Genomic DNA, 24,862 nt, shown 5'->3' with positions numbered 1-24,862 from the left:
TGTGTCAAAAGTTGAGCCTGAAATTATTTAGGACGCAAATTCAGTTCGTGCTGACTTTGAGTGGCCGTATTAGGTCGAGTGTTTGCCCCACCTCTAGAAGACGACTGACTGTTCTTGTGATGTTTATGCGTGAGTGTGCATGACGAATTTGAATGGACTTTATGCGCTTGATTGCTCGTTTGGTCATTACATACTTGTACACGTGATTGGCATTGAATGACATGAAACTTACAGCACAATTTGTTAATTAGGACATAATATAGAAGCAGATCTGAAATGGATTAGACAATAGAATAGGTTAGAATACAAGTAGAAACAAAAGTTTGGCATTCTCACAAAGCGACCGCAGCATCTCACACACGCATCTGCACATAAAATTGGAGCCGTAAATTCTATAGCAATTTTGCGGTAGAGCCATCATCAAGACAGACCATGAAATGCAGCAGAATGCCAAGCGTAATTCCAACATAAATTGGCTGACATCAATCTCAGGCGAGACCCAGAGAACATGCAACCAAGTGCGGCACTGCAGGTAGAGGCCAGCCACACACAACAACGCAACTAACTGGAGCCTGACAAACATACCAAACATGAACTGAACGGCATTTGGCAGGTCGAATGAAGTACAAAGCAGAAGTGTGACTAAACAAATGAGGCAAGTGCCCATGGCGCAGGGCAGGTTGGCTTCTCAACCTTCGTCTGACGACTTCGAACACATCCTGAACTTCGCACAGTGGTCCTTCCTATCGTGTTGTATGTGGGGATAAAAGTGCAACATCTTCCAAAATTCTCCTAGTTTTTTGGTCTGCTCTATACATTGTCCTAAAATTGCTGCAGTTCGTTGTGCTCCTCCCTCTTTGAGTCTATGCTTCTCTCCCAATTCTTTGCCAGTTGCTATTTAGTTGCCTTTGGTGCACAGTGTTCCTTCACGTCATATAGTATGTGAGTATAGAAGTGCAACATCTTCAAAATTCTCCTACTTTGTTGGTCTGCTTCTACACATTGTCTTGGAAGTGCTAGGGTTCCTCGTGTTTCTCCACCTTTGAGTCCAGGCATTTCTCCAAATTCTTTGCTTCACCAGCCACATCATTATTTTTGTATGCTAGCTATTGGCTATATTGACTATACCTATTCAATAAAGCTATGACTTATCGTTTAAAATGGGGCATTGCAGATTAAAACTGGAGTACTACGAGCAGGCCTGTGCAGTCGACAGTGTGACCAAAAAATGCGCCGGTCGTCCAAGTGGCTGTCGCACAGCCATGATTGGCATTCTTGGCACCATGCTACGCACCACATGCGCCTGTCAGGGCTCCGATGCCCAGCATCTCTACCAGTGTGTGGGGTGGCGACGATTGCTCTGGATGAACCCTTGCGTTGGTAGGTAGTCCAACTACTCCTATTGCATCTTTGACTCTCCTGCTCATGAATTTTAAATCGTTGCAGTTGAGGCTCAAAAGGATTTCCATATGAAACGGCTGGCAGAGTTGGGTTTTCTCACGACAACAACGACAACAACTACAACCACAACCACTACGACTACTACCACACGTGCTCCACCTCCACTACCACCGCCCCCGCCCACAACGACGACGTCCACGACAAGTGCGCAGCCCAAGCAAACGCCGAGGAAGACGGCAACGCATATTTTTAAGGACTACAATGCGGTGAGTATTAGCTTTTCATTTTCAATATGCATTCATCCGTCATCCAGAATTCGGTTCAGAAAACATTTTTTAATCAACTCAGCCTGAGAAGTGAAGAGCCGAGTGAACAATCAGTTCAGTCGCATTCGACAGCAACAAAACAATAATTGCTGCCCTGATGCTGTAGCACGAAGATTAAAATTTATACCAATTTGAAACAATCGCGATAGAGCAACGAAAATACTCAAACTTTTAACTTCTTGTCTACTTGCATGCACCAACCACAACAACTACAATGAACATGCCATGCCAACTACAAAAATGCACATAAATAATAAATAAAAATACAAAAAAATTCAACAAAAAACCAACGAAAAACTGCACAACCAAATTGAAAAACGGCACTCCATGCCAATCCTGCAACGAAAACAGCCAAAGGAGAAATCAGAGCAGGCATCGGTGGAACACAATTATCTCGATCCGCCCGATTCGATACCACTGCACAGCGGAAACGATGAAAACGGAAATGGCGGAAATGACGATTATCACAACGGCAACGGCAATGGTAATGCCAATGGTAGCACTAACAACAACAATCTGGCTCGTCCGCATGGCAGCAAAAACGGTAAAAGCGGTGGCAAGCTTGGCGGCCATGCCAACGGCAATGGCAACAGCAACAGCCGTGGTGTAGATTTCGATGATCCAGTCATTTTTGTTGACCAAATGGAAACAACAGAATTTGTGGGCATCAGCATCACAGAACCGACAACCACAACGACCACAACAATGGCGACCACAACAACAACCCAGCCACCAAGTAAGTAAATGTAAATGCATGTGTGTGTGTGTGTGTGGGGGGGGGGGGGGGGGTGATTGAACGCAATTCGAGTTCCCCATCGTATTTATATGGGCTCGAGCGAACTTATAAGTGCTCATATACTCGTATGCTCGCATCTGGCAAAATGCGCAACCCAGAGCCTCGCACATTTTTGTACACAGAAGTAAAAGAACAAATATGGCCTTCCGAGCTTCCGCTTCTGTGCTACATTTTGTTGTGTTTAAACAAATGCGCTGTCAGCTCGGCCCCAATGCGCTTAGCACGCATTAAGAGCTAAATTAACATAATTTAAAGTTTAGAAGCTTTATTACAATTAACCTGATCAATGGCCAATATACCCACATAACGCTTTGACTTTAAATGCTTCATGCGCATCAGAGAGCTGCATGTTTCCTGTCAGTTACGTTTGATATAGTTTATTCTGAAATGTAGTGCTAATGAAAATAGTTCATTTTTCGGCTAAAGTCTATTCAAGACTTTCATTTATTAAGTGCCAATCAACTCATTTAATAAATGCTCTACTATTTTATGTTCAAAATGTTGTTACACTAAAAGGTGTGTATTTTTTAAACACCCAGATGGAAGAATGGTAGACTGACGCATTCATATCAAGATGCCCATGCTTTCTTTATATATTTAATTCATCGACAAACAATGCTGTCGAAGTAAAAGACAAACAATATGATAAATAACTGAAGCTCAATACAACTAAAGGTATTAAACGGCCTATACAAATGACAAAAATATCTAATAACGAATCCGGCTCGGTGGAGTAATTTTATTTGCCAAACGACCATCTATGCACCGATTCACAGCAGAAGTTGGTTAGCAAAGAAGTAGTGGAGATGATGAAATAGCAATAAACGACAACAAATTGTAATTAAAATATTAAAATAGAAGATTTCAGTTAGGAGAGAGAGAGAGTTCACTTAAGATTAAAAAGTAAAAAGAAAGTATTATAATTAGAGCATAATGCTCGATAAGATTTGTGCATGGCGTAATCACTAGTGCATCTGTTTAGTAGAAGAGGCATAAAGTTCCTTGTTCGCCTGGAAGGAACATAAAAAAGATAAATCTAACCTAAAAGCATAGACAAATCAAAATCTCCGACAGTCAATTTGTGGAGGAACAAAACACCAAAAACTATCCTTGCAGGCTAATAAGGATAAGTCAACTGGAGTAGGATTGTAGCCAGAGATTAGGATCCCAGTTAAGACCACGAACAGCAAAAAGAAGAAATTCATTCTGGATCGACTCAATACGGTCCTGGTGCAGTTTATACTGAGGGCACCAATCACATGAGCAATGTTCTAGCACTGGCCGTACTAGAGAACTGTAAAGTAGCTTGATGGTATAGGGGTCGTTCACTTCTTTAGACCATCGTTTAGTAACACCAAGAACACCCTTAGCTTTGTTAACGATAGTGGAGATGTGAAGATTGAAACTCAAACAAGTAAAAAAGCTAAAGTCGGGTGTCCCGACTTTGAAATACTCTGTACATATGCTTAGAATAATTATAGAAATTAAAAAAAATTAAGAAAATTTTAAAAAATGATGATCGATCTTACCTCTCTCGGTATTCGAACTCACGTAAAGGGTGTATAATTGCACATTTACATAGCAATTGCGTCTATGTGAGTGTATGTATGTTTACGCGCGTCTATTCGTGTCTGTGTAAGCATTTTTGCAGTTAACCAAAGCATCAGCATCAACAACAGCTGCAGGCAGCGGTTGGGCAGCAAATATATTTATTGCTATAACTTCTTGTTAAATCGTTCTATCATAGTGAAACTTGGCATACGGACACATAATGACTAACTGGGGGCATTTCCCCAAATTTGAGTTCGAAATTCCAAGAATTACGGGAGTTACGACTTGCATGGGAGAGGGTGGAGGGGGGAAAATCAAAAAAATAAAACAAACTTGCACAGCGTACACACATAACGCATCTTTTGGTGTCTCTAGCTCGTATAGTCTCTGAGATCCAGGTGTTCATACGCACAGACAGACAGACATAGATCGACTCGTCTCGTCATGCTGATCAAGAATATATACACTTTGTGGGGTCTGCCACCCCTCCTTCTGTTACATTTTTCAGCTCGTGCAAACCTAATATACTCTTGTACATTTCATGTACAGAGTATAACAAGAGAGAACGCTACAGTCGAGCAAGCCCGACAGTGTAATACCCTGTACCCAGGTAAACTTCCGTCACTGAGTTATATGCGCCCATAGCAGCAGCAAAAAGAGGAAGAAGAAGAGCGAACTTATTGCTGCAGTTTGTGGGGGTTGTACTGGCGAGGATTTGTTTTGCTAATAACTTTTCTTAGAATTGACCGAATTGAAAATTTTAAACAACAGTAGACAATTATATATAAATTATGTGTGCAAAGTTTGGTTTAGGTAGCATTTGAAATGTGGACGCTATTGACGAAATTCTGTAGCGGGGGAAGGGGGGGAAAATTAAAAAAAAAAACATAAACTCGTCCTTACTCGGACCTAGGAGAATCTGGATGCCAACTTTGGTTATTCTAGCTTTTATAGTTTCTGAGATCCTCGCGTTCATCCAGACGGACGGACAGACGGACGGACATGTCTAGATCGATTTCTCTCATCATGCTGATCAAGAATATATATACTTTATGGGGTCGGAGATGCTTCCTTCTGTATGTTACATACTTTGCACAAACCTAATATACCCTTTTTACCCTACGGGTACAGGGTATAAAAAGAACTCATAGATCTTCAATTGTAGGTTAATCACTACCACGAGGCTTTCGTTTGATCGACACCTATAATATGTCGAGACCATATCGGGAATAACATATATGGAATTGTTTTAGCAATATTTATGTTTTACAACTCGTGGGTCAAACACATTGTCCACGGATGATGAAATACATTAAAAGAACTTTGAATTTCCAATTACTTAGTGGGTTGATCTTGTGAAACGCAATGAAGAGTATACTAAACCAGCTATGTAGGTTAATATACTTGTTCACATATAATAAGGTAATTCCTAGATACGGACCATATTTCCTACAATAATTGCAAGTAGTCTATGAAAAGTGGGCGGTCGAAATCTTAAAATGTGCTTAGTGCTCGTGCCATTTACCATCTTTGTAGTGACAGCTTCAACCAAAATGGCAGAAGTCGACATGGCTCGTGGGTCACCATCGATCTAGTCACCATCTTCCATAAGTGTTACAAATAAAGTGAATTTTCAAATATATGTGCAGCATATTACTTATAGTTTTTCAACATCTTCGATGTTTAACAAATCATCAATATACTTCTTCACATATTTTGTTTTGTTTTCATACAATTATTAAAGCGAACACCTGGTTTTTAATGGCTTGCAGCATTTTTAAATATAAATTCAACCATTTTGAGTCCAAACTATGTTGATTGTCCACTAATTCGCTCAATTTAATTACTCACATGAAACCTTTTGAATGTCTTTGTGCGATATTTCGATGCACTCATGCAGAGCTCTAATATGGCACTGCGGGTGTATTGTACATTTCCGTTTCGAAGTATTCAGCATTATTGATGTGGTGCGTGCGGTCAGGCTAATTGAAACCGCAACGTACTATGTGGAGGCCGACTTACAAGATGAGGTAATATATTATTACCATATTTTTGCGAATCATTTAAAATGCAGGACCTCTGCATGTGTGTGACGTGTTGTTTATGTTTCACCGGAAATGAGTTTGTTTTCGGCTCATGTGGCAATTATGTGGTCGGCCCTGGACGGCACAGTCGTGCGCACATTTCAAAAGTTGCAAATGCTCAAAAGTCTTACGAAATGTGGAACGTTGTAGAGTTCATGTAAATCCTAAATCCGATTAGCCTTTGTGCGCCACGCACGCACACACACTGACACATAAGTACGCAAGACACGTCAAAGCGTATCACTCGGCTGCATTGTCATAATACTTCCGTTTCACCCCCACCCCATCATCCCCACTCCCGAAAAGGCCATATTGTCCATTTATCACCGAAACGTGTTTACAAACATCATTAAAAATGTAAATGAGTTTGTTTGTTTGCAATGTGCGGTGGGCGGTATGTGTACTGTGTTGTGTAGTGTAGTGTGTTATATGTGTTATGTGCTGTCGTCCTTGTCGTTCGCCATTCGTTGGGCTCTCGCAATTATTTGGACACTTGGGACATGTGTGCTTGCATTTTGCATGAATTGCCGGGCAGTGCACCGTTGGTGGCCCTCCGGTTAGTATATTTCATCTATAATTGATTCTGTCTGTGTGCGGGAGTCCATTGGTGGGCATTTAAAACTATGTTTAACTACATGCGACCTATTGTTGCATCTTTGTATGCAAATAGAAACCATATATTTTAGGCAGTTAGTCTGTGGTCCGCTTTTCGGGACGAAGTACTCCTTTAAACTTTCAAAGCCTTGGGGCTACTAAAAACACACATAGTTAATTCATAAGTATTGGCAAAAGCCTATGTTTATTCCATTCCACTTGCTATTTGGGATAGCTTGCGATATCTGTATTAGCGACCGCCATCGCTACAGTTAGGTTAGGTTAGTATGAGTGAGAAATGTGTGGCTCATTCAAGTGGCTAGTTATGGAGCAAACAATTTTTCTGTGAGGAAAGCTATTCTCTGCGACTATAAGGTAACTATACCAGTCCAAGGGCAAGGGATAACTGACTATCTGACAGTGCTTTGAAAATGTTGTTTTAATGCTTGAAAATCTCAAATCACAACTCGGGCCGAAGCATTAAAATTGAAAAACTGAATCATCATTATAAAGTAGTATGTAATGGCTTCAGAGCATTACTATTATAAAAACAATTCTGACAACCCCTAAAGTTTGCACGATTATTGTCTCAGTTCGTAGTTCATCCATTCTCAAGACTATTGAAACGACTTTTCTACCCATTTCAGGGTAGATATTACTGATACAGGAACCAATGTCTTTCCCTTAAATATTTCATTGAATATTACAATCGATTTTACGGTACTAGCTGTAGAGGCATTAAATAATATGTAATCTGTTTCTTTACAATAATATATGCTCCTCGACTAACTAGACAATCTTGTTTCTTGCTATTAATTTATATTTGTTCTTATTTTCAGGGAGCTGTGTGGTCCAACGTCCGCATCAGAGCGATCAATTGATACGCGAGGGAAGCAGCAAAAGGGTAAGTGCCGCTTAGCTCGATAATTCACAAATCAATTATTTAATCAGTTCATCAATTTAAATTAATGCATAGAACTTTACAAGTTAGCCACCTCGAATTTAAAATAGTTTAATTACAATTCCACCAATTTAATTTGAAGTTTGCAATGCGTTGCTTATAGAAAAAAAAGTTGTGGTAAAACCAAGTGAGTCGTAAGTGTAGGATCACAAAACGGTTTACTTAATTTATATAGAAAGAATGAATGTAATTTGCACCAAATACACGTCAAACTGCAGAACTGAACTTAACACCTTAACGGACGGATCACGACTCTCTTAACGAGTGCATTTTGCTTGTGTCGAGTGCAGACTGTTCTATCGAATTATAATATCAATTACCTTTGTATCTCTCATTGAACACATCAAGTATGATTCGTAGGTAACTAATGGAAAAGCTTTCAAAAAACCAACAAAGTTTCTTTTTTCTTAGTACAACCAATCTGCTAATTTAGTAAAACCAAACAAAATCCGTAATTTAATTGAAAATGATTTTTGGTTGAGCATAGCCTCCAAAAAAATAGCATATAGCATTACATACATGCCGTATATCGTATGATCAATAAGTGTATCGTATCGATTTCGACGATGTACACATTAAATAAGTTTAGTTGCATCAAGTTTATTTTTATAGCCTCTTGATCAGGATGAGAAGCCGAGAGGATATAGCCTTGTCCGTCCGTCTGTCTGTCTGTATGAACGCAACGATCTCCGAAAGTATAAGAGCTAGAATAACCAAACTTGGTATACAGATTCTCCTGAGCCCGAGAAAGGACGAGTTTGTTCATTTTTTCTGATCCAACCCCCCATTCCCCCCTATTAAAGATTTTCTATAACTCCCGTAATTCTTGAAATTTTGGTAGTCACATTAGGTTAGTGATTATGTATTCATATACAAAGTTTCAATATGATAGAATGACCGGAAAAAAAGTTATAGCCATATAACCAGGCCCAATGCACACATACATACATACTTGTATGTACAAGTACACAAACACGCATAGACACGATTCTGATGTAAATGTATTTATGCATGTATGGAATATTTTATATTTAATTTTGTTAATTAATTAATTTAATTTAGTTAATTAATTTGATTACATTAATTAATTAATTAAATTACATTAATTAATTAATTTAATTTCTTTTTTGTGGGCTGGTACAGGGTATTTAAGAGTTGAGCCTGCTCGACTTTAGCATTCCTATCTTGTTTTTTTTTTCATTTTTCTTTTTTGTGGAGAGTACAGGCTATTTTATTGTCGAACTTGCTCGACTGCAGCGTTCTCTCTTGTTAATATCTCTATATATATAAAACAGTTTGTCCTGACTGACTGACTGACTGATTGGCAATCAACGCACAGCCCAAACGGTAAGAGCTAGGAAGCTGAAATTTGGACACAAGATCCCTCTTATAGTGAAAGTGAGCACTAAGAAGGGGTTTCGGAAGATTCGAGCTCCAAAGGGGGGAAAACGAGCTCCAACGTTTGTATAAAAAATCTACAATTTTTATCCAAATAACTTCAAACTTAGTTTGTATACTCTCACAAAGAATACAAAAAAAAACTCTATACTTGGATTTTTCCTGCGGCCTGAATAATAATGATTTTCCGGTGGAAAATTCGGTAAACGAAAAGCTATTTACAATCAACGCACAGCCCAAACGGTAAGAGCTAGGAAGCTGGAATTTGGACACATGTTGTCTTCAGTGGTGTAGGTGAGCACTAAGAAGCGGTTTTGGAAAATTCGAACGCCAAAGGGGGGAAAACGGGCTCCAACGTTTGTATGAAAAATCTACAATTTTCATCCAATTAACTTCAAACTTAGTTTGTATACTCTCAAAAAGAATACAAGAAAAACTGTATACTTGGTTTTTCACCATTTTTCCTGGGGCATGAAAAAGGGGGGGTTTTCCGTGGAAAAATTGAAACACAATCAACACCCCACAGCCCAAACGGTAAAAGCTAGGAAACTGAAAACTGGGCTCAAGTATCCTATCATGGTGTAGATGCGCACTAAGAAGGGATTTTGGAAAATTCGAGCTCCAAAGGGAGGAAAAGTAGCTCCAAAGTTTGTTTGAAAATTCTGCATTTCTGAATCGATCAACTTTAAATTTGGTTTTTATAATCTATAAAAGAATACAAACAAAACTGCATACTCGGTTTTTCGAAATTTGTGTTGGAGCTTGAATTATTGGGGTTTTAATATTTATTCATTTTTTCAAATGAAAAGTTTGTGTTATAAATTTTGTCCGATCGATTTCAAATTTGGGTAATATAATCTACGTAACTAAAATTACAACTTTGCATTTAACGATTTTTAAAATATGCATTTTACAAATGCAGGCAGAACAAACAATACAAAATATCAAACAGTTGGGGACAACTAAGTATACATACACACACACATACATATATACAAGCAGCTGTTCGTGTAGTTGCGTGCAAACGGTTGAAGTAGCCAAAGCAAAATGTGAGACACTAATGTGTAAATGTTCATTTGTACAAATGTATGTACATATATACATACATACATATGTATAAAAGTACATTCGTCTTGCACTGACAGGGCAAGAAATGTTAATTAATTAAAAATTATTAACATTATAACATAAACATTTTTATGTTATTTTTTCTTTGTTTAGTACATTTGGCATAAGGGATTTTAGGACAACGGACTACAAGGGCGTACGCAGGTTGGGCAGGGGGGACATTGCTCCCCTTAGAAAGAATTTCGCATTATGAATTACACCAGCACCATACGTATTACATACGTACATACATATATACATACGTCTGTATGTATAGTATGTACATATGTACATCAATAAGTATGTATGTACGTACATACATTCTTATATACATATATAGGTTTGTATGTATGCAGTGGGCCATCGAACACTGTTGTTTAATTGTAATAAATAGTGTTCTATGTTTTCAAATCAAAATTTTTAAAACAACAACAACAAGTTATTGGTTCGCAAAACTTCTTTCGTTTTGATAATTTACGGCTGTTAATTGCATACGAAAAATGCCAAAAGTTTACAGTTACCGTACACACACAAATACATTTGTATGTATGTATGTACATATGTGTACAGTGAACAATCGAATACAGTATTATAATCAATAACTCTCAAACGATGTTTTTCGATGTATTTGTATTCGACATGTATTACGATATATCAACACAAGTATCGATATTTTCGATATATCGCATTTAATTTTATTATTGGGGTTTTAATATTTATTCACTTTTTCAAATGAATAGTTTGTGTTATAAATTTTGTCCGATCGATTTCAAATTTGGGTAATGTAATCAACATTATATCAACAAATTGGCATTCAACGATTAAAATATAGCAATATGTTTTTTACTTGCCATATATCAAATATCAAATAGTTGGGGACATCACATACACACACTCACACATACATACAACAAGCAACAGTTCGTGTCGATGTGTGCCCATGCACACATACATATGTACCATACAAGCATATGTATGTATGTATGCCTGTATATGTATGCAGCATGTACATACAAATCAACAACAACAAGTTCAAGTTCTTGGCTCGCACATCTTCTTTCGTTTTGACCATTTAATGTTAATTGCAAAGGCAAAACGCCAAAAGTTTGCAGTTACCGTCGCTAAGCAACGACTGCGTAAGCGATAGTAAAGCAGAAACCGAATAACGGAGCTACGCATATTCTGCTTCGCATTGCGGGCAGATGTATGTATGTATGATTTGTTCTTATTGATCTCAATAAATAATTAGATTTTATTATTTAAATATTCTGCTTATTGCAAACTTCGATATTTTGATGGTATCGGTGGTTTCAACTATCGAAAGTTTTACTCTAGCAAATTGAGATGAGAATTGTCAGTGCTTTTTGATCGTGGCTCATCGCTGCACGGCATTGACACGAGTGCCGTGTTTCATATTCCGAGTTTGTGCGTGACCGTATTGACTCAATATGACACGAAAAGGCTCAAATGTGAATTTAAAATTAGGATATACCCTTATAATTATTCCCCCTTTTTTGCAAATCGTCTATCTTAAAACGTTGCGTTATCTCTATATATAAAACAGTTTGTCCTGACTAATTGGTGATCAACGCACAGCCCAAACGGTAAAAGATGAAATTTGGACTCAAGTATCTTTTCATAGTATCCATCATAGTGTAGGAGCACACTAAGAAAGGCTTTTGGAAAATTCTAGCTCCAACGGGGGGAAAACGAGCTTTAAAAAATATTAGTTATAGTGGTCATGTTCGTTTAAAGAAATAGTTTGGCAAGAACAAAAATGTAACGGACTACTGAACAATTTTTTGTCAAGAACAGAAAATGTTCATTTAAATACCTTAAATGCCTTCCTACTGGTAACTTATAAGGTGAAAACATATGGGTAGGTTATGCACACACAAAATAAATACAATTGGAAACATTATATTGAGCCGGGTTAAGACGGGCAATACCTGCTAGTTCTTATATACATATATAGGTTTGTATGTATGCTGTGGGCCATCGAACACTGTTGTTTAATTGTAATAAATAGTGTTCTATGGTTTCAAATCAAAATTTTTAAAACAACAACAAGTTATTGGCTCGCAAATCTTCCTTCGTTTTGATCATTTTCGGCTGTTAATTGCATACGAAAAATGCCAAAAGTTTACAGTTACCGTACACATACAAATGCATTTGTATGTATGTATGTGTACAGTGAACAATCGAATACAGTATTATAATCAATAACTCCCAAACGATGTTTTTCGATGTATTTGTATTCGACATGTATTACGATATATCAACACAAGTATCGATATTTTCGATATATCGCATTTAATTTTATTATTGAGGTTTTAATATTTATTCACTTTTTCGAATGGTCAAATGTGTTATAAATTTTGTCCGATCGATTTTAAATTTGGGTAATGTAATCAACATAACTATATCAACAAATTGGCATTCAACGATTAAAATATAGCAATATGTTTTTTACTTGCCATATATCAAATATCAAATAGTTGGGGACATCACATACACACACTCACACATACATACAACAAGCAACAGTTCGTGTCGATGTGTGCCCATGCACACATACATATGTACCATACAAGCATATGTATGTATGTATGCCTGTATATGTATGCAGCATGTACATACAAATCAACAACAACAACTTCAAGTTCTTGGCTCGCACATCTTCTTTCGTTTTGACCATTTAATGTTAATTGCAAAGGCAAAACGCCAAAAGTTTACAGTTACCGTCGCTAAGCAACGACTGCGTAAGCGATAGTAAAGCAGAAACCGAATAACGGAGCTACGCATATTCTGCTTCGCATTGCGGGCAGATGTATGTATGTATTGTGGTGGAGTTTGCACCACAAGTAAAACACGTCCGCTCTGTTTGCCAATCTGTTTAATACTGTCCTTTGGTATTCACAATCACTCGATATCATATAACATTCGATCATTCGATATCACACATGCTTACATGCCTATACTCATACTTATACTACTACAACTCGGCCATCCTGACCGGTAAAGATCTCCCGATCTTTTGAATTTCTTCTTTTTTTTTCTTTAGATATACTGTATACAGTATTTACAATATTTTACATTATTTTACAATTAATTACAATCATTAGCTAAATCAATTTGAAAAATTTCATTGAATGAATTTGTTTTCATTAAAACTATTGTTGCTTTTAGATAAGTCTTTCCAGTAACTTTTGGAAATTACATTTGTCATTTTTTCTATTCCTATATGCGTCATCTCATCGTTGTACTTATATAGTACATTATCTTCCATATCCTTAGGCACACAAAATACTATCACTTCTCTTTCTATAAATCACACCATTGCGCATTTCATAGTGTTTATGCTCCATCGTTTTTAGCTCTTCTATTAATTTATTTAGTGTTTCGTTGCGATCGGTGGCACGCTCTGTTGGGTAGTCAAAAATGTTTCCAGTAGTTGGCGCAAGAGGGCGCTGTACGGTACTAACTGCCTGACGTGTTGGTGATCTGCTTGTTTGGCGAACTGCTTGCTTTTTCAATGCTTCATTTTCTTTTCCTAGAAGGTCAATCTTTTTGTACAGAGCTGCAACGGTTGTTATGTTGTCAGCTTGGCCGTTGGCGTCTGTCGTAGAATTTTCGCGATCATTATTGTTGTTGTTGCTCTCGAACTGTACCTTCTGTGACACATACACACCAACGTCAGCGGCATCATCGTTATCTCTTTCGCACTCGTTTGGGTTTTCGCGCGAATCGTTTACTGTTGGCGACGATTCGGCGGCATTCCTTAGTTGTGCATTGGATATCATTTAAAGGCACCGCTTTTGGACGAACTTAAACGATTGGACGCAATTGCTTTGCGCTGAAGTCGCCATTTAATATGTCACTCTTGTCGTTTAAAATGTACTTTTATATGCATTAAGCAAATTCTCACACATTGGACTGAAAAATTTTAGGCCTTGTTGAGTATTATCCCACTTCTGAAATTGTGGTGGAGTTTGCACCACAAGTAAAACACGTCCGCTCTGTTTGCCAATCTGTTTAATACTGTCCTTTGGTATTCACAATCACTCGATATCATATAACATTCGATCATTCGATATCACACATGCTTACATGCCTATACTCATACTTATACTACTACAGTATGATTTGTTCTTATTGATCTCAATAAATAATTAGATTTTATTATTTAAATATTCTGTTTATTGCATTCGATCTTCGATATTTTGATGGTATCGGTAGCTTCAACTATCGAAAGTTTTAATCTAGCAAATTGAGATGAGAATTGTCAGTGCTTTTCGATCGTGGCTCATCGCTGCACGGCACTGACACGAGTGCCGAGTTTCATATTCCGAGTTTGTGCGTGACCGTATTGACTCAATATGGCACGAAAAGACTCAAATGTGAATTTAAAATTAGGATATACCCTTATAATTATTCCCCTTTTTTGCACATAGTCTATCTTAAAACGTTGCTTTATCTCTATATATAAAACAGTTTGCCCTGACTAATTGGTGATCAACGCACAGCCCAAACGGTAAAAGATGAAATTTGGACTCAAGTATCCTTTCATAATATCCATCATAGTGTAGGAGCACACAAAGAAAGGCTTTTGGAAAATTCTAGCTCCAACGGGGGGAAAACGAGCTTTAAAAAATATTAGTTATAGTGATCATGTTCGTTTAACGAAATAGTTTGGCAAGAACAAAAATGTAACGGACTACTGAACAATTTTTTGTCAAGAACAGAAAATGTTCATTTAAATACCTTAAATGCCTTCCTACTGGTAACTTATAAGGTGAAAACATATGGGTAGGTTATGCACACACAAAATAAATACAATTGGAAACATTATATTGAGCCGGGTTAAGACGGGCAATACCTGCTAGTTATTAATAAATTAAGTTACCAAATGTTTCTTATTAAAATATCTCTTATGGCTATTACAGGCATAAATAGCCGGTGGTATACTAATAGAACAAATTATTAACTACAAAATATCCTGAGCCCAGGCCTAATCGATCCAATATTTTTAAACTATTTTTACCTGAGTGTAGATGCTTTTAAATATAGATCTGAACATAAAAGGCGCAAGGACAAGCCCGTACGAAAATCAAATTATTCAATAGATGAAAACAGGTGCTAAATCAAAATATTATTATTAAATAGTTCTCTTAACTATGATTATTCGAGAACATTGACATTGGCGTTTGTGGTAACGTGTGTACATACATATACTATATTGTTCATCTTGTTAGTTTTGGAAATCCAGTGTCCAATGTCCGAAAAGAAATGTTTTTGTTTATTTCCCCCACTCCTATGTATATTTGTTCAATTAACTGCAACTTGTGGAATTTATAAATATAATTGTGCAAGTAGCGAATTTTTATTTTATCAAATGTGCTAAAGGTTCTGCATGGCTGCCAAACCATGCAAACACAACTATTTTAGCGTGAGCTCTGAAACTTGTGTGTTAAAATTTAAAATCACAACTGTTAACAAATGTATCTGTATATGTATGGGTGTGTTGGAGTAAAAAGGTAAAGCAATATAAGCAACAATGTAGTGTGATGAAGCAAAAGCAACGAAACGAAAAATGATATGAAATATATAGCTCCTCGCATACAAACAGACGGACTGACAGACGAACAAAAGGACCAAAACTACATAAAGCCATCACCAAATTGCGAACCAATTAGTATAAAATATAAGGATATGCTTGTAGGTTCGTGTGTGTGCCTGTATTAGCACAATAGCTACCTGTACATGAGGAGCTATATCCTAGTCCTACATTAATGATAGCTATGATGCAGCAAGGCAAATTTTAGTAAAAGACAATGGCAGTCACCACTGCGTATGCGTAATCCAATACCAACAGCAGGATCTGTTCCTATCATTATTATTATTATTTTTCAATTTTTCGCTGGTCTCCTTTTACTTTCAGATCTACTCTTTGGACGACGCGGAGTGTAGCGAACTGTGCAGCTGCGGAGAGTCCCTCACCCTCACTTGTCATGCACTTTGCGTGCCGTTCGCGCCCTGCCGCACGGCCCTGGCATTTTACAGTCATGCATCGCCGGCTTATCAGGCCTTTCGGGGGCGTTGTCTCTGCTACTCAGGCCGTTTCATCTGCATGAAGCCGCCACTCGGGGAGTACACGCTGCCAGGTGAGTGCACTAGCCACATAAATGCGAAAAGTCTTCAGGACTGTGTCTGTATTTTGTTATCCCTTTAATGATTATCATTTCGGACAGCGGTAGTAACCGCAAATTGATCCTACCAGGTGTCCATTTCAAGCAAGCAGACTGTACTTTATAATTTAAACGGACTTGAAGTTTATAGTAGCCGCCGTCTATAACAACGTTGCCATGCAACGGCAGACACAGCCCAAGTGATTGGCCACATTTTGCAAGCACTATACACTATTCTTATACAGACAGCTCCTTGATGAATTTGTGAGCATGTGTATATGTGTGTGAAACCTATAGCTCGTACTTTTTTTTTGCCACGCTTCTAGTGCACTTGCGCTTTGCCTTTGACATAAGAGCTGCACAAGGTTGCGTGGCTGCACAAGTAAACCTTTGTTGCAAGCTCAAGCACACAATATTTCCGAGTAAATCATATTTGCGCCTTTGTTCTACATTTTATGGCATTCTTGTTCCACCAGGCGGCGTCTTCCTACTCCTGGGCTACAGCTCAGCCGATGAGGCGCTGCTTCGGCCACACACGAATCTCGGCGTTCAGGACGCAGTGCGCGCTTTGCAGCAGTACGTGATGACATTCATCGATAATCAGGTGAGAGCCACACTGTGAAGTCAACGAGCAATAAAAATACATATTATTAATTGCATTTTGGTGTTGTGACTCACTTATAATACCTTGTATACCCTTCCCCTGCTCCTAGACCCAATGCACACTCACTTTGTTCAATATGACGGAGGAAAATATCATCATAGCTGCACGTTTGCCGCAGGACGCCAAGCTGAAGGCGATCGAGCAGTTGCGCAAAGAAAAGGTAAGTGTTTCTAAAAATGCTAGAAATTGCATGGAAAATGATTTCCCACTAATGCACTCGACGACTATTGCTCTATCTGTGCACTGGCAGGATGAATGCACATCGATATTGAAAACAATTAGTCACCACATCAATGCCGAGCATAATGAACTCCAATCCCACCGTCTGTTGAGCATTTTCAAAATGTCCGAAGTCGAAGTTATCTGGCCCGAGAGCACGAGTGGCGCAACTAGTCGCTTTCAGTCCATGCAAATCCTTATGCTCGCCATATTCTGGCTGGCACTGACTCTGGCAATGCGTCCAAACCAGAGGTCCAAGGAGCCAACATGACATTCCAGCTAGACGGTTCTGGGGAGCAATATTTGCTAGCTGAACGTAGGTATTATGTAAGTGTGGCGTAGCTGTGAGAATCATCGGTTCTTTATACATATATACATACAAATACTAAACTATATATACGATGTGAGTTCTTAGGCTTAGGAATAGCATATTGTAGTCAAATATACTGTACTGTACTTGAGAAAGGTTTGTGTTTGTGCTGAAAATTACGAATGGACGCGTGTAATCGATCAGGCGTCAAAACTGCTGTCTAAATAATAATTATATTAATGATAATTAAACCATAGGTCGCGCAAAGTTACTTACAGTATGCAAAAAGTACATATATCTATATATATACTTTTTATATATTGATAACCAAAACAGAGTAAATTATAATTATATGACATTAGTGAGACGTGTAAATAATCCACAATTAAACGATTAAAGTTGCAAAACAAAAATAGACGATACGGTTAATCAAAAAACACTTTTCTCATTTCCCTGCCTTTATCGTTTTATCTTTACTCACATTCACGCAATAAAGTGCAGCGCCAAAATGGCCGTTGGCAGTTTAAAAATTAACCATAATATTGTTCACTTTGTGTGAGCTGTGAATCCTTTCCGTTTTTAAATTTTAATTTATAATATTTTATTGTCCGCGCCTACCGACTCCGGCAGCCAAAAGAGCGAGTTTACGCCCGAACTGCACGCCGCTCATTTAAAGAACGCGAAATGTTATTGTTAATTTATTGCATAGTGTTTCTTCTCCATCCAGAACCATTTTGGCTTCTCCTTTACATTCCTTCAGCGTTCTTTGTACCCGGCCACGGTGCGAAAACAATTACGGTTTCAGTATCAATTATGCGCTGCGAACCGCCATTTAAATTGCTGCGGTTTTGGTCATTACCTACTGCAAAATACTCAAGCAATAAACAGTTCCATGCGTTATGCGATTGCATAAAGGAACTATTCTGTCCAGGCGACACTTACTCTTCATGAATCCATATTCGTTTTATGAACAGGTTTCATACTCACATCTTTATTTATACCTTTATTTATACCTTCTTAAGTTTGCTCTTCTAACAAACTTACACATCGTTAATAATTAATAAAATTCTAACAGTACATATCAAAACGAACACCTAAATATACACAATTAAGAATTACCAAAGCCTATACTATTATATGAACTTACTTTTTGTATTATATTTAATATACGAGTATATACTACGTACGTATTAATTCATACCTACTAAGATACCGTGAAAAATTACAAAGCGTAAAAAAAACTTCAAATTTAACTGTACATTGAGTAAAGCTTCAGTTGCGCCTTAAATGAAATATGTAAAAAATATCGAATCGTACCAAATATTGTAAATATAATATGTGCTACAAAAATAGCAACCGAGTAAACCAAAAAACAAAACACACCAACAAAGCGAAAACAAAAATTGAGTAAGCCTGCTCTATGAATATTAATTGAAAGTTTCACACATAGGTACATATGCATAAATACATACCACAACCAACATCTTTAATTTAAGCCTAACATAACTAAAACTTGGCCATTTAACAGAGTCGTCGGCTCCGACACAGCACAAGCCGCGTGGTCAAGTAGCAGAAAAGAAAATGTAGCATACTTTTGCGAGTGAAATGTGCGCATGATAGAATGGTCACAATCATGAAAAAATGTCTTCCTGAATGCATATACATGGCGATATGTGTTATGTTTATACATATAAATATATAGATATATATATATATATATATATATATATATATATAAATATATATGAGTTAGCATTACATAAATACATATATACCTATGGTAACTGCGCTATTGGTACACATTAGACTACGCTTCAGCTATAAAGACAAACTAGTCAAAATATACGTATATGGTAAGAACAAGGCAACCTATATTATAACGAATATCTTGCAAATTATAACACTGTTGACATTATTTATAGCAAATGGAAATTACTTAAACGCAGATTATTGAAAATACATACATATAACCTAAACGAATACAAATTCGAAAACGAATACTTATGGAAATACTCGTATACATCATACATACATATATATTAAATAACTTTAGCATAGATGCATTGCAAAATACTTTAATAGTCCCTAGGTCAGAACTACAAATGCTTTAAGGCGAGCAACACGAATTGTATAAAAAACTCGTACGTACGTACAGGACCTGCTTACCAAATTAAAACAAAAAACACCCTGTAGATTATCTTAGACGAATTTAAAAGTATAGCAAGAAATTCGATTTAGCCGCTGTCAATTGCGGTACAAAGGCGTGGAGAGAATTTAAGCTGCATGAAATCTGGTGGCAAATTAAAGTGACGCCAGTATACTATTCTTTTTTCTGTTTCCGCTACAATTTTTGTATACCACTTAATTGGTTATATATATATTTTTATCAAAGAAACATGTGAATTTTGTTTTCCTTTAGAGTAGTGTAATAGAAAAGCCAATAAAAATAGCCCAACTGCACCCTTAAGGACGTTCTAGTACATGTCTAAGCTAATCAATTACACGGAGGGACATCATGTCATACCAAACATATACACCAAACAACGTACAGTAGAGAAGTATCTATCAACATAAATATTGAAATTGTGCGTGAGAAATAGAAGATCTAATGTAAATTAATTTAATTACAGTAAGTGGACAAAAATGCAGGATTACTTGAGGGAGAATAAAAATATTCAATACGTATGTATGTATGTTATAGTTACATAAAACTAAGTGGGCTTTATGTTAGAATATAAAACTAAACTAAAGTATATGGATAAAATACCAAAAAAGGCAGATCAGCAACAAACACGATAGAGTTAAAAATAAACTAGGGGAAAGGCGATTGGCACATTTGTAATGAAACATTGTAAAACCGAGTAATAAAGAACGCATAAAAAACATGAGAGGAAAATAACAATTTTCATTAAACTATAATGCTGTTGGTCGATTGGGTAAGTATTAAATGTGGTTTTGAGCCGAAAATGTAAGCCAAGCCGTTTCTAAAAGTAGAAGTAAGTAAAGATTTTATTCTACTTTTGGCTCTCTCTCTATCAACTACTGATGGGTTTGCATTTGCATTCAGCTTTTAGAAAATTGTTCGCCATCCCACAACTAAAAAAAAGTACAATTCCCAAGCTACAGCTGACAATGCTTGGATGCTTTGTATATAAATGCAAATTGCAATGTTGGCAAACATGGAGCAAAAATAAGACAGACAGATAGACAAATAGGCAATAACAACAATGGCAACAGTTGTAGCAATTAGCGAAGAAAGAAGCGACCGGAGCTGCGTTTCACAAATATTTTGCGGAATATTTGGAATGCGGCTATGAAGTTCCTCGCGCACTGAGCACTTCGTTATTGACCCTCAAACTATGTGACACTATTGAGGCGAACAAAGGCAACGAACAATAGCCACAGTGCCACCAAAGCAACAAATATTGAAACACCAAGAATACCAACAACAATAACCCAAGTGGGCCATGCTACAAAAATGCCAACAACAGCGCCAAAGGAAGCCGAAAAAAGCCACACAATGCCTCTGCACGGCACAAAAGATGAAGACAATAGCGCCTAGTGCTCAAGGCAACGTTGCTGGTGCTGTTTCTGTCGTTTACGTTGTCACTGTCGTCACTGCTGCTGCTGCCGCTGCCGCCACCGTTACAATACCATTTCTTAAGCCCCACTTCCAAAAATCTCTTAAAGGCGTCTCACTCACATACTCACATACACCCAGGGACGCCTGCCCTTATGAAGCAGGGTCAATCATTGGCATGTTGCCAGCCAATTCGAATAATAAAGGGGAATCACACTATGCAATGTGGGGCACATCATCTTCCAGCCTGAATGGCCTTCCACGCCTACATATGCTTGCTGAGTCTGGAATTTATACTTCCACTTAATTAGGTAATAAATGATTGAAGAAATTATGTCTAGACGTGAGGACAATTTCGATGGCAAGGCGCACCAATGAAGGGAACAACAAAAACAAAAACTTGACTTGCAGCCAATTCATTTGGCACGTGAGGGGCTAAAATGTTACGAGTCTGAACATACAGACACATATGTGTGGCCTATTCATACTCAGAGGCAGCGCCGACTTGCTGCCGTAAACGTGTGTGGAATTTTTCACACTCACTCCTTTGTCGTTGGCTTGGCAAATTATTTTATTGACAATGCGAATGGGAACGTTGAAAATTGTAAACACGAAACCTTTTGCAGAGCCATACAATAGGTAGCGCGGCCACTTGGCGGTCCTCAATCCCCCGCTTTGTGTTACATCCCGCTACCAACATACAACCTGCAGTGTCCCTACAACACCACCTTGTCCAACGTGGCGACGCATTTGTCAGCCTTTTGTATGTTTGTTTAATTTCCGCCCGTTGCCAGAATGCGAAATTAATGAATCGTAATGAATGCGGGCCGTATTTTATTTTTCTGCCAACGGTTTTTATGCTGTTCCCCCCCCCCCCCCCCCACTCCCCCTTCCCCAGCCAGAAACTTTGCTTGACAGCCTGTGAAGAGAACGTAGAGTGCGAGTTGATTACTGGCAGTTCATTTGAGCTTTGCTGCTGTTCTTTCTATTACAGACGTGCAGAAACTTCCACACACTCACCACAATAGTGGGGGTCCACACTATCAGCTACATTTTACGAGTTTTGAATAAATTAATCCTTATACGATAATTATAATTCCAATTAAAATCCTCTACAGTATTTGCATCTTTCATCACACTCTTCATCATCGGCCAATCAAGGTTTCCACCGTTTAAAAAGTATAGTTATTTATAAAATAAATTCCCATATAAAAGACGTTTTTTATTTTTTGAAACTATTTACTTCTATTTTTTCAAGAATTTAAATAAGGACAGTGTAATCAAAGGTTAATATAAAACAAGAAAGGAATGCGCGAGTCGGGCTTAAATACCCAGTATCCACTCCCAAAAAAAGGAAAAAAATTTAAATTTTTAAATATTAAAAATTAAATTTAAAATATTACATTAAATAAAATAATTAAATAAACAAATTTTCAATACATACATAAATAAGTGGGAACATATATGTGCAGTACAGAATTAAGTCAACAAGCATCAACAACAACAGCTCCAGGCAAAGCTTGGGCCGGGATTATATTTATGGCGATCAATTTATTTCTAATTAATCTATCATTATGAAACTTAATATACGGATATATAATCAATAACTGGATGTGACTACCAAATTTAAAATTCCAAGAATTAGGTGAGTTATAGAAAATTCGAAATAGCGGAGCAGTGTATCAGAAAAAATGAACAAACTCGTCCTTCCTCGGACTTGGGAGATTCTTGATACCAAGTTCGGTTATTCTAGCTCTTATACTTTCTTAGATTCTTGCGTTAGTACAGACAGGCGGACATGGCTATATCGACTCGTCTTGTCACCCTGATGATGAATATATATAATATATATATATGAATATATAAAATAAAAAAATTACGGGACTTATGGAAAAATTGGAAAAATGGAATTTCGGGGGAGAGGGTGCATCGAAACAAGCTCAAACTCGTACTTTCTCGGACTTGGGAGAATCTGTATACCATGTTTGGTTCTTCTACATAGGTCTTATACTTTCTGAGATCCTTGCGTTCATACAGATGGACATGGCTATATCTATTCGTCTTGTCAGCCTGATCAAGAATATATATACTTTATGGGATCTGCCATGCCTCTCTTCTGTTACATACATTCGCACAAAACTAGTGTACCCTTTTATCCTTTGGGTACAGGGTATAAAAACTTAATTATATTGCATAGTTATGATGAAGCATTATTACATATCCCATCCACCAAAAAACCCTGCATTACTAACCTGTACCTGCTGCTGCTCACCGTAAACAGCACCAGGAAGCGAGTCGATATAGCAAGCCAAATCTGTCCATATGTATGAAGCATAAAAAAATATGGGAGTTTGAAATACCAAAGCCCTAGGCAAATCAAGCTTAGGTTTTTTTTTAACGGCCCCCAAATTCACCGATCGTGGTGAATTTTCAAAAGCTCCCAAAATCATTGGAATGTTTTAAATTTAAATTGCACAATTGATTCTCTCATTTGATTCAGCATTAAACTCACAAGCTTGATTAAGCTTGGTCTTATGGCAATGTCAGGGAAATAGCAGATGATGTTAAAGTTATCACCACAAATGTGTTTTTCTTCCTAACAAGTAAATACAAGAGATACTGCAGAAGTGACGGATAACTCCACATCAAGTACTTGATCCTCTTATATCCGATCATAACTCAAGTAGTAATCGCAACTAAGCAATTGCCGTTTACTTTTCTGCCTGCGCCCTAGCAAAGAATCGCACATTTTCACCTCTTAATCATTGAACAGTGACCTGTTCACATACTTCACGGCATTACGGAACTCACGGGATTTATTTGCCTCTCATGATCACGTACGTTTGCGCGCAGCCTTAGTTCACATATCTTGCAATAAGAGCCTATGTACTATATAGTATACTTAGTATGAGTACGAGCATCTGAAGCTGCTACTACGCACATTTGTCTGCGAGCTTTAATTATTGCCTTGCCATTTTACTGCTGAAACTGTTGCGCATCTTTGCCTTGATTGGTGCATGTGTATATACACATACGTGTACGTACATACATGTATGTATATAAATGAGTGCACGCCTGTATGTACATACATACATACAAGTAGGTTCCAAATCATTTTACTCATTTATTTTGCTAGCACTCCCCTGCCTCACTTTGACTTTGTGTGCCCACTTTTTGTTGTCATTGCCTTTGTTGTGCTTTGTTCTACTCGGAATTGCCTTTTACTTTGTGTTAATTGAAGTTGCTGGCATCACATTTTTTCTGCACTCTCCAACAATCCCCCCTCCCCCACGCATACATCCACACATACACACAGGCACAGACATACCCCTCAGTCAAGGTAGGAGTATAGTCGGGCACTTCGTTTCATCTTTGCTTTTATTGCTGCGTCTACGTTTTGCCTGTTTTTGCAATTTTAATTAAAAACGTGTTTATAACAGCGCAAAATGTTGATGAGTGAGCAGAATAATTTATTTCAAAATAAAATAAATATAATGCCACACTAACACAAATACGAGCTAGCGCATGTGTGCCAGTCGATGAGCGGCAATCCTGTTGCGCTAATTAATAGAAATTTGCGCGCCAAGTATTTAAAGCCGCTATTTTAACTGAACTTGTTATGGGCCAATAAAAAGTACAAACAAGTTTAAGTCCAGTTGCAGACTTGCGGATGCATTCATATT

At 37.6% G+C, this 24,862-nt stretch overlaps 1 protein-coding gene across 3 annotated transcripts in view; it reads left to right on the top strand.

Moving 5' to 3' along the window:
- LOC115620477 overlaps positions 1 to 18,011 on the top strand; it is an 80,178-nt gene extending 62,167 nt beyond the window's left edge. For all 3 annotated transcript variants that reach the window (XM_030513711.1, XM_030513709.1, XM_030513710.1), the window contains 8 exons: positions 1,175 to 1,380; positions 1,447 to 1,667; positions 2,079 to 2,463; positions 7,592 to 7,656; positions 16,160 to 16,382; positions 16,883 to 17,010; positions 17,120 to 17,230; positions 17,321 to 18,011. In XM_030513711.1, coding sequence (XP_030369571.1) covers positions 1,175 to 1,380; positions 1,447 to 1,667; positions 2,079 to 2,463; positions 7,592 to 7,656; positions 16,160 to 16,382; positions 16,883 to 17,010; positions 17,120 to 17,230; positions 17,321 to 17,560 — 1,579 coding nt within the window. In that variant the 3' untranslated portion in view covers positions 17,561 to 18,011. The remainder of the gene's footprint in view (positions 1 to 1,174; positions 1,381 to 1,446; positions 1,668 to 2,078; positions 2,464 to 7,591; positions 7,657 to 16,159; positions 16,383 to 16,882; positions 17,011 to 17,119; positions 17,231 to 17,320) is intronic.
- The last annotated feature ends 6,851 nt before the right edge of the window (positions 18,012 to 24,862 follow it).

The sequence above is a fragment of the Scaptodrosophila lebanonensis genome, unplaced genomic scaffold (assembly GCF_003285725.1).
Source record: "Scaptodrosophila lebanonensis strain 11010-0011.00,11010-0021.00 unplaced genomic scaffold, SlebRS2 tig00000024-arrow-pilon, whole genome shotgun sequence".
Classification (NCBI taxonomy): domain Eukaryota; kingdom Metazoa; phylum Arthropoda; class Insecta; order Diptera; family Drosophilidae; genus Scaptodrosophila; species Scaptodrosophila lebanonensis.
This window is presented reverse-complemented; position numbering and strand designations above follow the sequence as displayed.